This window comes from Hemitrygon akajei, chromosome 7 (assembly GCF_048418815.1).
Source record: "Hemitrygon akajei chromosome 7, sHemAka1.3, whole genome shotgun sequence".
NCBI lineage: Eukaryota > Metazoa > Chordata > Chondrichthyes > Myliobatiformes > Dasyatidae > Hemitrygon > Hemitrygon akajei.
Genome location: NC_133130.1, coordinates 79,996,939 through 80,012,516, shown reverse-complemented (window position 1 = coordinate 80,012,516; position 15,578 = coordinate 79,996,939). Strand labels below are relative to the sequence as shown.

At 41.0% G+C, this 15,578-nt stretch overlaps 1 protein-coding gene across 1 annotated transcript in view; it reads left to right on the top strand.

The window, feature by feature from the left end:
• Positions 1-15,578, top strand: part of LOC140730133 (uncharacterized) — a 79,334-nt gene that overhangs the window by 32,347 nt on the left and 31,409 nt on the right. Inside the window, exons 4-8 of the mRNA XM_073050266.1 lie at positions 710-839; positions 3,480-3,529; positions 7,824-7,932; positions 10,799-10,957; positions 14,455-14,572. Coding sequence (XP_072906367.1) covers positions 710-839; positions 3,480-3,529; positions 7,824-7,932; positions 10,799-10,957; positions 14,455-14,572 — 566 coding nt within the window. The remainder of the gene's footprint in view (positions 1-709; positions 840-3,479; positions 3,530-7,823; positions 7,933-10,798; positions 10,958-14,454; positions 14,573-15,578) is intronic.

The window sequence follows — 15,578 nt, the reverse complement described above, 5'->3', positions numbered from 1 at the left end:
AATTCTCTTTTAGAAAAAGATTACTTTTTTATACACAACTCATAGTAACAATGCTGAATAACACACATGGAACTCAGCAAGTCAGGCAGCATCTATGGAGAGGAAAAACCAGTTAACGTTTTGGGCCAAGTCCCTTCATCAAGACATTGTAACGTAGAACAGTGCTGGTGTTTCCCCTCTCTCTCTCTCTTCCAAACTCATACCTGTCCATCCCTTCATCCAAAATAAACCAGAATAATACAGGGTCTGAAAGATGTTGGCACAACTTCATGGGCTGAAAGGCCTATACAGTACTATACTGTTCAATGTTCTATTAAATGGTGCAGATGGACTGCATAAGGGTGACTTGTTCTCCCTTCAGTATTGTAGACTAAAGGCTGTGTGTTTGAAGTGTTTAAAAAGGTTAAAGAACTTAATGCTGGGTAGAGAGAAACTAGTTTCTCTGGTGAGGGGTTAGGGTGTGATTTCTTGGGTAATCTTTGAGGAGAGTGGAAATCTGACAGTCTCTACCCCAAAACCATCGGTGTAATGGAAAATTGCAGAACTGAAAACTATTTTCTAAGACAATGCGTATTAAGGGAGGAGATGCAATGATGGATATAAACATACTCCGAATCTGAATAGCCTCCTGTTCTAATGCTGTCACACTCTATTTTCTTTCACTTCTCTGTTTTCACCATCCTTGGCTTCTCTTCGCTTGTTGGTAAAGAGGGCAGCAACGAGAACTTGCAGTCTGGGTAATGTGAAGACCATTGCTGGAGACCTTCAGAGCCTAGGATTGGCTCCAGATTCAGGAACGGAGGGAGGTGTCTCATCACGGCAACGGAGAATCACTGTTGGTAAGAAGTATTGACAAGAATGTTATTAGTAACAGTGGTATTGCAATCATATTCCAAAATGTTTTCCCTTTCAATTAATACAAAGATACCTTAGAATCAAAGAAGGAAGCCTTCATGCAATGTCAAAATTCTATAGTTTATAAAAATGCTAATTTTACAATGATGTCATGTTAACCTTTTGCTGTATATTCTTAAGGCATATATCATCACTCCTCCCAAATATCTTCCAGGGGTTCCCAACCTGGGGTCCATGGACCCCTTGCTTAATGGCATTGGTCCAAGGCATAAAAAAGGCTGGGAGCGCCTGACCTATTCTAACCTATTAGAATTCCAAAACAATCATGGAAAGATCTCAGCAAACCTCCTTCCCGGCCCACAAGTGAGTGCTGTAGCAAGGCTTGGTTGCATCAGTGGACCTCGAAAACTATCTTTAGTTTCTTCTACTTTCTCAGCACCCAGAATGCCCCTGCACTTCTGCTTTATGGGAGTGGAATTTAGTGCCACTGTCTCTCAGTCAAAATCAGGAAAATTCTCTGAATTGGACATCATCTAAAAAGAATTCCACCTGCTCCTTTGTAATTTTACAGAGGCTTGGCACTCCATCTGCTGTCCTTTTGTGACATTACATGATCCAGGATAAAGTAGTTCTCCAATTTTATCTCCTTCCCTATTACGCTAGAAAGTTTCAGGCCATTCTGTACCCACCTTTGGAGCTGAAGCTGTAGAATGATCAGCCATTAGCCCTGTGGCATCCTCCTGTGCACATTAAAATGGTGCTGAGTTTGGTGATAGAGAGGGGAGTTAGGATCAAAGTAGGATTTAGGGATAGGGAAATGAAGGAGTTGGAGTTCAAGCCTCCACTCCGTATTCTGTGATTGAAGGCAAGCAACCTGGATGGGCAACGAAGGACAACCGCAGTCTAGGCCTCCATTCCGCTCTCAGTAGCCAGCAATGTGAATGTGTGGTAAAGGACATTCCTTGGATGCTGGGCTGTCCCACGTTGTTGGATCCCAGGATTGGTTCGAGGAGGTACAGGGTAATTGACATGTCTGGAGTTCATGGTCCTGTCATTTGCTAGACTGGGATTTGATACCGAAGATTGAAGCCCAAAGGTCAATCTGAAGACAAGAAATTGAAGCATGATGGCTGAAGCCTGGAGACAGTAGACTGGAGAACCCAAGGCTGTCCGTGGATGGAAGGGAAGAAAGGGGCTTGTTTGGTTGTTTTGTTGTTGTTGTTTGTTGTGTTCTGTGTTGTCCTGCCAAGCATTGTGGGCATACCATGTTGGTATCGGAATTGTAGTGACCCCAGCACATCCTTAGGTGCATTGGTTGTTAATGCAAATGACACATCTCATGGTATGTTTCGATGTTGTTGAGTGCCATCACGTTGGCCTTGACTCAAGATACAGAAATAGGTTGCCAGGCCCTTCTTCCACACAGATACTGTGTATCTGTGGGACCTGTTGGGACCTGGCCAGATTCGAACTCAGGACCGTCTGCCTCGAAGTCCAGTGCTGATGCCACCACACCACCGGCCAGTCCATGTATTAATGTTCATGTGATAAATAAATCTGAATCTAAATCTGAATTTAAATGAAACATGCTATTATTGCAATAAATTAAACATACTCGGTTGTCACAATCATTCAGGGGATCTCAAAGAGCGACTGTCCCAACACCATTGTGTGGGGTCCACCATGCCATTTACCTCCACATATATTCCACCTACAGAATGTGAACACTGAACACCCCCAACCAACAGTGTAACAATTCCACTTACCTAGTATTTTTTTGTTAATCTTCAAATGAAATGTTCTAGAGATAGGGAGAAAATAAATAAAAGCAAATCAGAAAAACTAGCATTTATATGATTTTTTTCACAACGAGATTATCCCAAGATATTTTTGCAATTAATGAAGCATATAGACTATTAGTGTAGAAAACAATACAGGATATAGGCAAATCAAGCTCTTACAATCTTATTAGTGACGTTGTTTGAGGGATGATCCAGGCTAGCTCCATGCCTTTTGTCAAAATGGCATCATGGTAACTTGTACATCCAACTGAGTGGGTAGATAGGATCTTAGTTTAACACCTCTGACAGTGCAGCATCATTTCAGTAGAGTACCGGAGAGTCAGCCCAGATTTTGCCGCTCAAGTCTCTGGAGGAGGACTCAAGGCCAAATTCTTGTTTGTCTGAGAATGGCAGCTACCCTGCCAGGAAGTGTTTAAACAAAATGCAATCTATGAGCTCTGTAGGATTGCCAACATTCCCAACTTCCAAGCACCAACTTCAGACATCTTGAATACGTTAAAGAGATGATATACATCATCAGCAGTGAGAAAAAATATTTATCTAATTAATTAGGCTTTAAATCAAACCCAATTCTAGAGGTGATTGAAAGGTTTTCACTTTGATCTTTTAAAATGAAACCTAAATCCAGGTGACATTGCTATTGGTGGGGTTGGTCCATGGTCCCTTTCAATGATGTATACATGAGCAGACTGGGTCCATTTAGCATTTTTCAAAATGTCTCAAAAACGTGAAGTTCGTTAGTGATTTAGAAAATGTTAAGTTGTACTCTTTAACAATGCTGCAATAAGGAATTTGGTCTGAGACGTTATTTTTATTTTTCAGCTTCCTACATTCCTCCCTCTCTTGATGAGAATGGAAATTTGAAGCACATGGTAAGAGTTTCTTTATTCAGAAACAGGTGACGGTTGTCATGGCCAAGGCTGGCATTTACTGTTTAACTATGTTTGGCTATTGAGAAGACAGAGATGAGCTCCTTTCAAATTGCTATAAATTCTAGGATTCAAGTTCATGAATGATAAGGGAACAGAAATGCAATCCATAGCTGGGAAGTATTGCATGACTTGGAAGGAGATTTATGCATGTGGCTTTCCCAATCACCTGCTGCTCTGTCCCCAATGCTACCAGTCACAAGCTGGAGTGTTACTCTTGAAGGAATCTCAGTGAGCTGCTCAGGAAAGAAGCTGGGGTAAATATGGGAAAAAAATCTCCTAGTGTTTAGAGTTTCAAAAGCTATTTGATGACATGGTATATAAAAGGTTGAGGGCAGTAATATGAATGAGAGGTTTTCTAGGGGCCTTGAAAGGAAAAAGAAATGGCAATAAACAGGTCAATTTAGGATGCAATAAAGATCCGTTCTGGCTCCTCATCTTCTGATGGTCAACAGTTGGACAACGTAGATCCAGCACATTTCAACCTATATGTGACACCATGATCAAGTTGAACAGGCGAGCTTAAATACAAACCTCCACAATCACTGGCCAATTCTTCAAATTATAGACAGTGCTGACAGTACAGCTCACTAGCTCACTACCCCTACTCATATCATGCAGAATATTGGTTGCACCTCATTAGACAACATGGTTCAGACCATTTTCAGTATGTTCTTCCAATGTGAACAGATGTTATTTGAAAAATATTAGGATAGATAAGACCCTGCAGCTAGCCAGGATCTACCCCAGGTTACTACAGGAATTGAGGAAAGACATTCCTCGATGATATTTGCATCCTCAATGACCACAGGAGTAGTACCAGAAGACTGGAGACTGGTAACGTTATTCCTGTTTTCAAGAAAGGCTATAGGTATAATCCTGGGGATTCTTGCATCAGTGGTGAGCAAACTATAAGAAGGATTCTTAGAGAAAGAATTTGAGCATTTGGAGAAGCATAGTCTGATGAGAGAACAACACTTTGTGAGGGACAGGTCATGCTTCATAAGTCTGTATATGGATTTTATTAAGGTGTTCAACAAGGTTTCTCATGGTAGCTCATTTGGAATGTCAGGAGACATGGGATCTTAGACACTTGTCTACTAGGAATCAGAATTGCATTGCTTGTAGTAATGTAGGGTGGTAGTAGATAGACCATAGCCTGCCTGGAAGTCAATGACAAATGGTGTTCCACAAGGATCTGTTCTGGGACCCTTGTCTTTTTTGGAAGTTTGCAGCTGGCACAAAGATTAGCGGTGTTGTGGAAGGTTGCCATAGGTTACATCAGGACATTGACAGGATGCAAAGCTGGGCTGAGAAGTAGCAGATGGAGTTCAATCTGGAAAAGTATGAAGTGATACACTTTGGATGGTCAAACCTGAAGCAAGATATATAGGATTAATGACAGGATTCTTAGCAGTGTAGAACAGTGGTGTCCAGCTGCACTGCATATCGTTTCATACCACCAAATCATATCATTTCCTCGTGGCCCGGTAGCACATGCTTTGCGGCCTGGTGGTTGGAGACCACTGGTGTAGAAGAACAGATGGATCTTGCTGTCCATGTTCCTAAGTCCCTCAAAGTTGCCCTGCAAGTTGATAGGGTGGGTCAGAAGACATATGGTGTGTTGGATTTCATTAGCTGGGGATTAATTTCAAGAGCACAAGATAATGTTGCAGCTCTATAAAACTCTGGCTGGACCATACTTGGTGTATTGTACTCTGTTCTGGTCACCTCATTATAGGAAGGATGTGGAAGCTTATGATTCAAAGATTCAAATTTGCAAAGTGCATTTATTATCAAAGTATGTATGAAATATACAACCCTGAGATTTGTCTTCCCACAGACAGCCACGAAACAAAGAAACACCATGGAACCTGTTCAAAGAAAAACACCCAACATGCAAAAGAAAGAACAAATCACGCAAATGGCAAAAACAGAGTGAAAAGACAACAGAGTATAAAACATCAAACCACAGAGTCCTTGAAAGGGTGTAGGAATGTTCAGTTTAGTTCAGTTCATTTCAATTTAGTGTTGTGTTGTTCATTGAGAGTTAGTCTGCCCCGCTCAAAATCATACAAAATAACAAAAAAAAGGAGAACCCAGAAAAACAAATAACATGAACTACAGAGTCCAATCCACAAACTATGTCAATTCAACCTTGCCCAAGACCCAAGACTCCAGCAGCAGAGAGTGAGAGGGAGAAACCGGTCAAAAACAGGAACCTTCCTCTGGCAGCAGCAAGCGAGAGGAAGAGAAAAACTAGTCAAACGCAGGCCCCTTCCTTCGGCAGCAGCCAGTAAGAAGGAGAGAGTGAAATGTCAAATACATGCAGTCAGCACAGACCACCCACTTGCCTTCCGCTCTCATCCTCATTAATTTCGACATCCATTGACGCTTTTATTGGCGAGATCGGTGAGAAATGGAGCTGGTCATGGGCTTGTGCTCCAGGCCGGACACACCGCTCCAAACCTCACCAAGCTCCCTTGGATACAGCAAAGGTCCAGATCACTCAATTGGCCCAAAAGCACGCCATTAAAATGTAAATCTCAGGTTCCAATCACGCGCAGCTCAGCAGTAGAATTATGTGTGAAAGAAGTAAAGGAAGTAGTTTCATGTATTGTCTGAAGGATGTCAGAAGAAATTTACCAGGATGCTCCCTGGATGAGAGAACATGCCTTTTGTGAAAAGGTTGAGTGAGCTGGGGCTTTTCTCTTTGGAGCAATGGAGGATGAGATGTGACTTGCTAGAGGTGTATAAAATGATAATAGACATAGACAGAGTGGGCATCCAGCAATTTTTACTCAAGGCTACAATGGCTAATACAAGAGGGTTTCATTTAAAACTGATTGGAAGATGATGGAGGTAAGTTTCTTTTACACAGAGTGGTAGGTGCATGGAATGCACTGCCAGAGGTGCTTGTAAAGGCAGATATATTAAGGGCATCTAAGAGACTCTTAGATAGGCACATGGGTAAAAGAAAAGTGGAGTGCTATATGGAAGGGATCTTGGAATAGGTTAAAAGCTTAGCAGAATATTGTGGGCTGAAGGGCCTATATGTGCCATGCTGTTCTATGTTCTAAAACATTTAACATGTTTTCTTTAATGCTTTTTTAAAGCACCTAGATTTAAGGCAACCAGCAATCAGCCTGGGAAATAATAACAAGCAAAACATGGTTAAGGACAATTACAGATCAGCATGAGAATGATTAGAAAGCAAAAGCAAAAACAACATGAGATTCAGTTGTATTTTTGTTGTGAAAATCGAGGTTGTGTTAGAGTTGAATTAGACAAAAGGGATTTTTTTGTCACCGTTATGTTTTGCTAAAGGTAGAAAATCTTTGCGTTAAAAGTCAGATAAGTGTTTCCATACAGCTTTTCCCATTCTCATGTACAATAAGATTAATGAATATGTTTACAGTGCTGTAGAAACACCTGCTGCCAATTTACATTTATCATCCCCATAAGGAAGACAATGGTTCAAGAAAGCTGCTCATCCCCATCTTCTCAAAGACCAAAGGCAGCTAAACTGTAAAACCCAGCCTTAACTGTGCTGTTGGAACTCCTGCTGCCAGTTTACACCTAGCAAGCTGCTACAAGTAGCAATATGATAATAATCTGATCACCATCTTTCTACCTCAAGTTTTAAAGGATCAGGAAGGTCAGGCAGATACAGATTCATCTATTTACCACATCTATATCAAAACATACAGTGTCATGCATTGACCTTCCCCGCCAGAATTCAGAGACAGCAGGCAAAGAAATCTGATTCTGTTTCTTCTTTGACCTTTATCTTCTTTTTATTTATAATTTACATTCCTGTCATAAATAGTTTGAAGCAGGAGATCTGCTCACTGTCATTGCTGCAGAGTACAACTTGATTTCATTCATCACTGGTCATTCAAATAATCCCCACTGGTGATGAATTACTGTAAACAAACCTATCCCTTTCAGGTACCTGAAGCAGAAGATAAGACCATATTAGAGTTAAATATTAATTAGAGAGACAATATTATAAGGACAATGCTCTGGCCTCCTGCTGCCAACTGCCCTCTACAGTATTTGTTGATGCAATTCAGACACAAAAAGCTATCCAGAGGTCTCTGTTTTACCCACAACTCCTACAAATTTGAAGCATACCAGTGATCCTTACCCTAAAGTCCTTCAAAGTGAATGTATGTGGTATCTTATTCCCACACTCTCGTCTAATATTTCTTGTTCTGTGGCCTTGTTTCCCAAGGTGGATACCAAAGAACAGAGGGGGAAATCTCTAGGGGAAATGAACACGGACGAAGTCTGTGAGTGGTTCAAAAACCTTGGACTGCAGAAGAGTGTTCCCTTCATCAAAGGTGACATTTGCTCCAGGTTCATTTTAGGCAGATGTGGTGATACTTTAGAAACCTCCTCGGTGTTTATCTATTCATAATTGTTGTCTTAAGTGGTCATGATACTTCTAATGGTCCACATCAAACCTCCAAGTCAGAGGGGAAAAAATTCCTGTGTCATAGGCAGCTGTAAGTTATTATAAACATCCCTGAAAATGGAACCAGATGGTCACTCTCACAGGAGCAGATGAAATATTCTATTTCTTCCCATTTCTACAATCTGTAAGCCTTAGAGAAATCTATGCTCCTTCAGTTCGGCTTTCCTGATCATCATTAGTTTAATGCCCCATCAGTGGTCATGCCTTCAACTGCCCAAGGTCATAGTTTTATTATATTTCTTTCTTTAAATAACCCTGCCTTTCATTAGCTCATCCTTCTCCATGAAAACACTCTTTGTGAACCCACTGGTCTGACTGAGACTTTTGCTTATCTTTCATGATAACAGCCTGGTGGCTCGGTGCAAACTGTCAGCTGCCTCGTCTTGAGAAGCACACAAAATGCTGGAGGAATTCAAGTCAGGCAGCATCTATGAAAGGGAATAATCGGTCGACGTTTCAGGCTGAGACCCTTCATGTGACAGGAAAAATATCAGCATTGTTATCATGTTCCTGATAAAGGATATGGCCCAAGATGCCAACTGTTTATTCCCCTCTATGGATGTTGCCTGACTTGCTGAGTTCCTCCACCATTTTGTGTGTGTTGTCTATGTTGTTCAAGATTTCCAGTATCTGCCAAATCTCTTGAGTCACTAAGGAGAAATAAATAAAATGTAAAGCAAGTAGGGCAGAAATGTGAAATCAGGATTGGTTTGGTCGATAATAAATTCAGCAGTTTTTCTGGGCTGAATGGCTTGTTTCCATGTGGTAGACCAAAGGAAGCAATCATTTGTGTGAGTTAGTAGGAAAGAAAAAAACAAAGTTCAAAGTAAAATTTATTATCAGATTATGTTTATGTCATCACATACAACCCTGAGATTCTTTTTCCTATGGGCATATTCAGACAATCTGTAGAATAGTAACTGTGAACAGGGTCAATGCACAACAAAATGTACAGATGCAAATATAAATAAATAGCAATAAATAACAAGAGCATGAAATAACAAGATAAAGAGTTCTTAAAGTGAGACCATCGGCTGTGGGAAAACCAGAAATAGAATGGGTATAGTTATCCCCTTTTGTTCACGAGCCTGATAGTCGAGGGGTAGTAACTGTTCCTAGTGGTGCGAGCCCTGAGGAATTTGTACCTTCTACCTAATGGCAGCAGCAAGAAAAGAGCATGGCCTGGGTGGTGGATGCTGCTTTTCTACGGCAATATTTCATGTAGATGTGCTCAATGGTTGGGAGGGCATTACCCATCATGTACTGGGCCAAATCCTGGACCTTTTGTAGGATTTTCTGCTCAAAGGCATTGATATTCCCATACCAGGCTGTAATGCACACTTTCCACCACACATCTATAGAAATACGCCAAGGTTTTTAATGACATGCGGAATCTCCACAGACTCCTAAGGCACTGTCATGCTTTCTTAGCAACTACATTTATATGATGGGTCCAGGATAATGACATCCAGGAATTTAATGTTACTGACCCTCTCTAATGCAGGGGAATAAACCCTGAACTGAGGCTGATGTCCCTCCCATCTGATCCTTTACCGAGGAAGTATTGATAATGTCTTACCAGAATCTAGTGGGGGTGGGGTGTTTATCGTGGCAAACAACCTATTATACAAGTTAAACCAATTTACCATGAAAACATTGTTTATTCAGACAGCAGAGAAAACAACCTACAGTGAATTCTCCCAACCTAAGCAAGATAATTTCTTTTGAGAAATGTCGGTAGTGAAGACAGAAATTATTTGCATCATGTCAGTTTTAGACATTGGCCACAGTGTAGTCTCCAAGGTTGATTGAGAATATTCCTCAAACATCTTTGCTGTGGCTGGCTATAGCTCTGTCGTTTTATGTGGCCACCACCAATCCCCAGGCTGTACATGTTCCACAATTAACTCTGTACAGAACTGCAAACAGAACAATAGACTTTTCAACAGCCATATGAAAGAAACAAGCAGAACTTGCAGTTATTTAACAATCTGGGGGCCTTCCAAAGCATTCAACAAGTGAAAATGAGGACCATTTTAAGTCTTAAGAACAAAACATGTAATTGTGGCACAATAGAGAAACCCGTTTTCTATTTTGAAGTAGCTTTGTGGGATCTTGCAGCTCCACCCAAGAGAGTAGACAGATTCCTGGTTTTATATCTCATCCAAAAGAGCTCTGCTAGTGCATTGCTCCCACTGATAGTATGGTTGCTGATCTTCAGAAGGGTTACAAGATACAAATCACCTGGGTCAGTGTCAATGTTGTTAAGATCTGACGAGGCGCAAGAGAATGCTGTTGCTGGAATCTGAAGCGACAATGTGCTGGAGAAACTCAGCAGCTGCTAGTCGATTGGATCAGCATCTGTGGGAGGAAGAACTTCTCCTTTGAAATGTCAACAGTTTCTTACCTCCCACAGGCGCTGCATGGCCCATTGAGTTCTTCCAGTGTATTATCTGTTGCTGTTAGGAATGAACCCATGGCTGATGTTTAAGCACCATCATGTGGAGCACCATCCAGCTGCACACATTACATCTGTTTTAAAATCCTCCCAGAACACCAACCTGTCTCCATTACCCCACCCCCATCCCCACCTTGCCCCCATCAGTGACCACAGGCCAGCTGGATCTCTGCTTTGAGATCCTCAAATGTCAAAACAAAGTCAGAATTATTTTTCCAAGGGCTTTCTATTAATTGGAAAGTGTTAAGTTCCACTTCCCATTTCTGTAACTCAGAGGCTGAATTACAAGGACACCAACTCGCTGCAATTGACTTGGAAATCCTTGACCTACTCCAGCTAACGACCACAGAGGAGAAAGAAAATCTACTGTCCTCAATTTACAAAGAACTCCATCCAATGGATCCAACTAGTCAAAACTTTGACAAGCTGCTTGGTAAGAATTGACGTGCTGCAATTATCACATCTGAATTTAGTATTTATTTTGCACAGGGATTTTTCAGGGAGAAGATGTGATCCCTGAGGTTGGATTTGGCTTTGAATCACAGAAGAAGTGAGAGAGAGACAGCAACAATAACAAGAGAGCAAAAGGTGTCATTATCTCGATAGAAATGAAAGTATCTGTAAAGTTCTTTGGGACACATTTGTGCCATTGGGATAGAGGAAAGGATAGAGAGTTCACCTTTAGATGAAATGAATGTGAATAACATGCTAACACTCAAACTTTATGAATTTGAACATTTCATCTTTTACACCCATTTAAAACAAGGCACAAAGAAATTGCATTAAGTAATCTCATGTTAAATTTCCCTAGAGGCAATGTCAAAGCTATATAACCAATGAGAAGCTAAAATACTGTTAAGAGGTTGATAAGAAAAATACACATGATACTCCAACATAAATTTATATTAAATTAAATACCAGACTAAGGCAGATGAAAACTAATGATTTACAGCTTCAACCTTAAAATAACTTTCTGAGAATTTCCGTGGCAGTTGGTGAGAAAAGATTTGCAACTGGGCCAGTCTGGTGCAAATTTTGACACAGACTGAATTTGCAGTCATCAGGAGACACGAGAAAATAGAAATATCATGGCCTTGAGTAATAGAAAAGCAAACGCACAATATTAAATTAATACAGACATTAATATGCATTTTTATAAACTTGCTAATTAACACAGTGGGAAAAGCAAGCCAAACTGGTGTTTGCACGTTACCTTAATGAATCTCAGAATAAGTTCAGAAAGGCATTCTCTTAGCAGGACAAACACACAATATGTCAAACTTATGCCTAAAGCTGTTGATCTTGTGATGTGAGATGATGCCACCTAGAGAAATAACTGCTGACTTTGAATTTTCTGCAAGAGGAAACAACTGTAAAGAATACCAATATCAGAAAGAGTCACCTCTGGCATTTGATGAAGTACCCCATGCAAGGCTTATTGAGAAAGGAAGGAGGCGTGGGATCCAAGGGGACATTGCTTTGTGGATCCAGAACTGGCTTGCCCACAGAAGGCAAAGAGTGGTTGTAGACGGGTCATATTCTGCATGGAGGTCTGTCACCAGTGGAGTGCCTCAGGGATCTGTTCTGGGACCCTTACTCTTCGTGATTTTTATAAATGACCTGGATGAGGAGTGAAGGGGTGGGTTAGTAAGTTTGTTGATGGCACAAAGGTTGGAGGTGTTGTGGGTAGTGTGGAGGGCTGTCAGAAGTTACAGCGGGACATTGATAGGATGCAAAACAGGACTGAGAAGTGGCAGATGGATTTCAGCCCAGATAAATGTGAAGTGGCTCAAAATAGATGGCAGAATATATAATTAATGGTAAGTCTCTTGGCAGTGTGGAGGATCAGAGGGATCTTGGGGTCATAGTCCATAGGATGCTCAAAGCAGCTGCACAGGTTGACTCTGTGGTTAAGAAGACGTACGGTGTATTGGCCTTCATCAATTGTGGAATTGAATTTAGGAGCCAAGAGGTAATGTTGCAGCTATATAGGACCCTGGTCAGACCCCACTTGGTGTACTGTGCTCAGTTCTGGTCGCCTCACTACAGGAAGGATGTGGAAGCCATAGAAAGAGTGCGGAGGAGATTTACAAGGATGTTGCCTGGACTGGTGAGCATGCCTTATGAGAATAGGTTCAGTGAACTTGGCTTTTTCTCCTTGGAGCAACAGAGGATGAGAGGTGATCGGATAGAGGTGTATAAGATGATGAGAGGCATTGATCATGTGGATAGTCAGAGTATTTTCCCAGGGCTGAAATGGTTGCCACAAGAGAACACAGGTTTAAGGTGCTGGGGAGTAGGTACAGAGGAGATGTCAGGGGTAGGTTTTTCACTCAGAGAGTGGTGAGTGCATGGAATGGGCTGCTGGCAACGGTGGTGGGGGTGGATATGATAGGATCTTTTAAGAGACTCTTGGATAGGTACATGGAGCTTAGTAAAATAGAGGGCTATAGGTAAGCCTAGTAATTTCTGAGGTAGGGACATGTTTGGCACAACTTTGTGGGCTGAAGGGCCTGTATTGTACTGTAGGTTTTCTATGTTTCTATGTTTCTGACCTCTGAGAGTCATCCAAAATGTTGACCATCCATTTCTGTTTTGTTAATTATCTCCTTAGGGGTTGCCAGCAGATTATCAAAATGGGGGTGAAAATGGATCGTGCAAGATCCTGGGTTTGATTCCAGTGACATTCCAAAAAGTAGTGGTCTGATATACATCCAAGTTGGTCCTTAGATATCACTAATCTATCACTACCATTCTGCTCAACTGTTGGGGTCAATGAATTTCCCATGAATACTTCTCCCTGTTAAATACAGAACCAATTTAAAAATATTTTCAAAAGGATCAAAAATAGCCCAGCAATAAGAACACACCTCTAACTCAAGACCACCCTCATACTTGATCCCATATCCATGGCTCCCTGTTGGGGAAAACTAATCCAAAGAGTCAATCAAGCATGTTCCACCAGCAAACGAGATCATGACCTATGTGCATCCTAACTCCAATCACTGAGCAAACATTGCTTAGTTTTTGTAAGGCACAATTTTGCACTTAGCAGGAAGAGCTTTTCCAAAATTATTGATTGATGCTAAGGTTGTATTCCCCTACAGGGAGAAAAGGTACTCTCCAATCTGCCCCAACAATTCCCACGCAATATTCTGAAAATCATCTCTTGCCTTCAGGAAACATGGGTGCATTTTATTCAAACACACTTCATAAACCAGAGTTTGTGGTTCTTGTAACATTCTGCTGAACCTGCACTGCCCCCTTCAAAGACTATTTCACCCTGTTGAAGCTGGAGTTATTAGAACTGTACGCAGCTTCCCCGAGGAAGCACAGAATGCCAAACCGTATGACTGGTAGAGTGGAAAACAGGGATGGAAAAGGCTCTACAGATTGCATTGGGTGACGAGTATGAGAAGTTTTTTAAAATAGGGATGAAGTCATTACTCATCTTAAGAAGCTAGGTGAGGTAGGGTATGAAGGGCCATTTCATGGAGTCAGCGCAAGTGATGATGTTCTGGAAGAATTAGCAAACTACATCCATTATCCCCAAATGTGAAATCCACCTGAACTGCTCCTTGTGAAGCTTTTTCAAGGGAAAAAAGTACAAATCATTAAATTTCCATCTGTAGCCTTCTTATAGTATCTTTTCATCACCTTTGTCAAAGTATCTCACAAGGATCCATCCTTCAGCACAGTGGTATGGCAAATACAATTCAGAAGGAGTCCTCACTCGGCCTGTAAAGCTCAACTCAATTTATGGCAAGCATATGGATTCCAGTTACTAAGTAAACTTGAGCATTTTAACTTTGAACATTGTGTTGAAAGGCTGCCAGGGATATCAATAGAATGCTTTACCTCGGTGTCGACTTCCTATTCAAGCCAGCCAATGAGATTTATCGTTTCATTTCTCCCATCTGTTATCTCAAGAGACAATAGGCCCTTATGATGTCGAGAGATTTACCGCTGCCCTGGTTGCTCTTAGTGTTTCTCAGACACCTCCGTCTTCAGAATTGATCAGCCATCCATCAAGTCACTCTGAGAACAAGTAAGTGATGACCATTAGTGAAATGTACCTGTCTTTAGCTGTATACAAAACAGAGCTTTCTGGGCGAGTAGGTGAACAGACATGACAAGCCAATGAAGATTTATACAGTCATGGATTAATTGTCAAAGACATTTTCACTACAAGTCCAGAACAGGCTGGATTTGTTTCAAAGCACAATTTACAGATTTTTCCATTCATTGAATGGAGGATGAACGGGAAGCCTAAAGGTATTTAGTGATCTGTATATCAAAGGTCAAGGCTGGGAAAGAACTTTTAAGTCTGGAAATAATATTGCACATAATGTATCTCTATCATTCATGTTATAAGGAAGGAAAAAAGCAGACTTACATGTTAATAGAACCCTTTCTGACATCAAGACATCCCAGGACTACTCACCTTCAGAAGTACTTCTTTTTAGAAATGTAATTACAAATGTCATTTACAAAATATATGAGAAAGTAAGGAAATTGGTGCCTGGCAATGCTTGAGAAAAGTATCTAATTCCTCCATTTATATCAATCTTCAAAATGATCTACACTTAGGAATTAAGAATTTACCTTTAATGCTAGTATGTGTTTGGTTTGGACGTGTTGTTCCAATGGGAGAACTACAAAGTGCAAAGTAAATTTATTATTAAGGTACATATATGCCACAATATACAACCCTGAGATTTGTTTTATTGTGGGAATGCTCAATAAATCCATAATAGAATCAAACCGCACCAACTTGGGAATCCGGCCAATGTGCAAAAGACAACCAACTATGCAAATACAAAAAGGAAGAAATAATATTAACAAATAAATAAGTTTTAGCTATCAAGAACATGAGGTGAAGTCCTTGAAAGAGAGTCCATAGGTTATGGGAACATTTTAATGATGGTGCAAGTGAGGTTGAGTGAAGCTTTCCCTTTGGTTCAAGAGCCTGATGGCTGAGGGGTAATAATTGTCCCTGAAACTGGTGGTGTGGATCCTGAGGCTCCTGTACCTCCTTCCTGATGGCAGCAGTG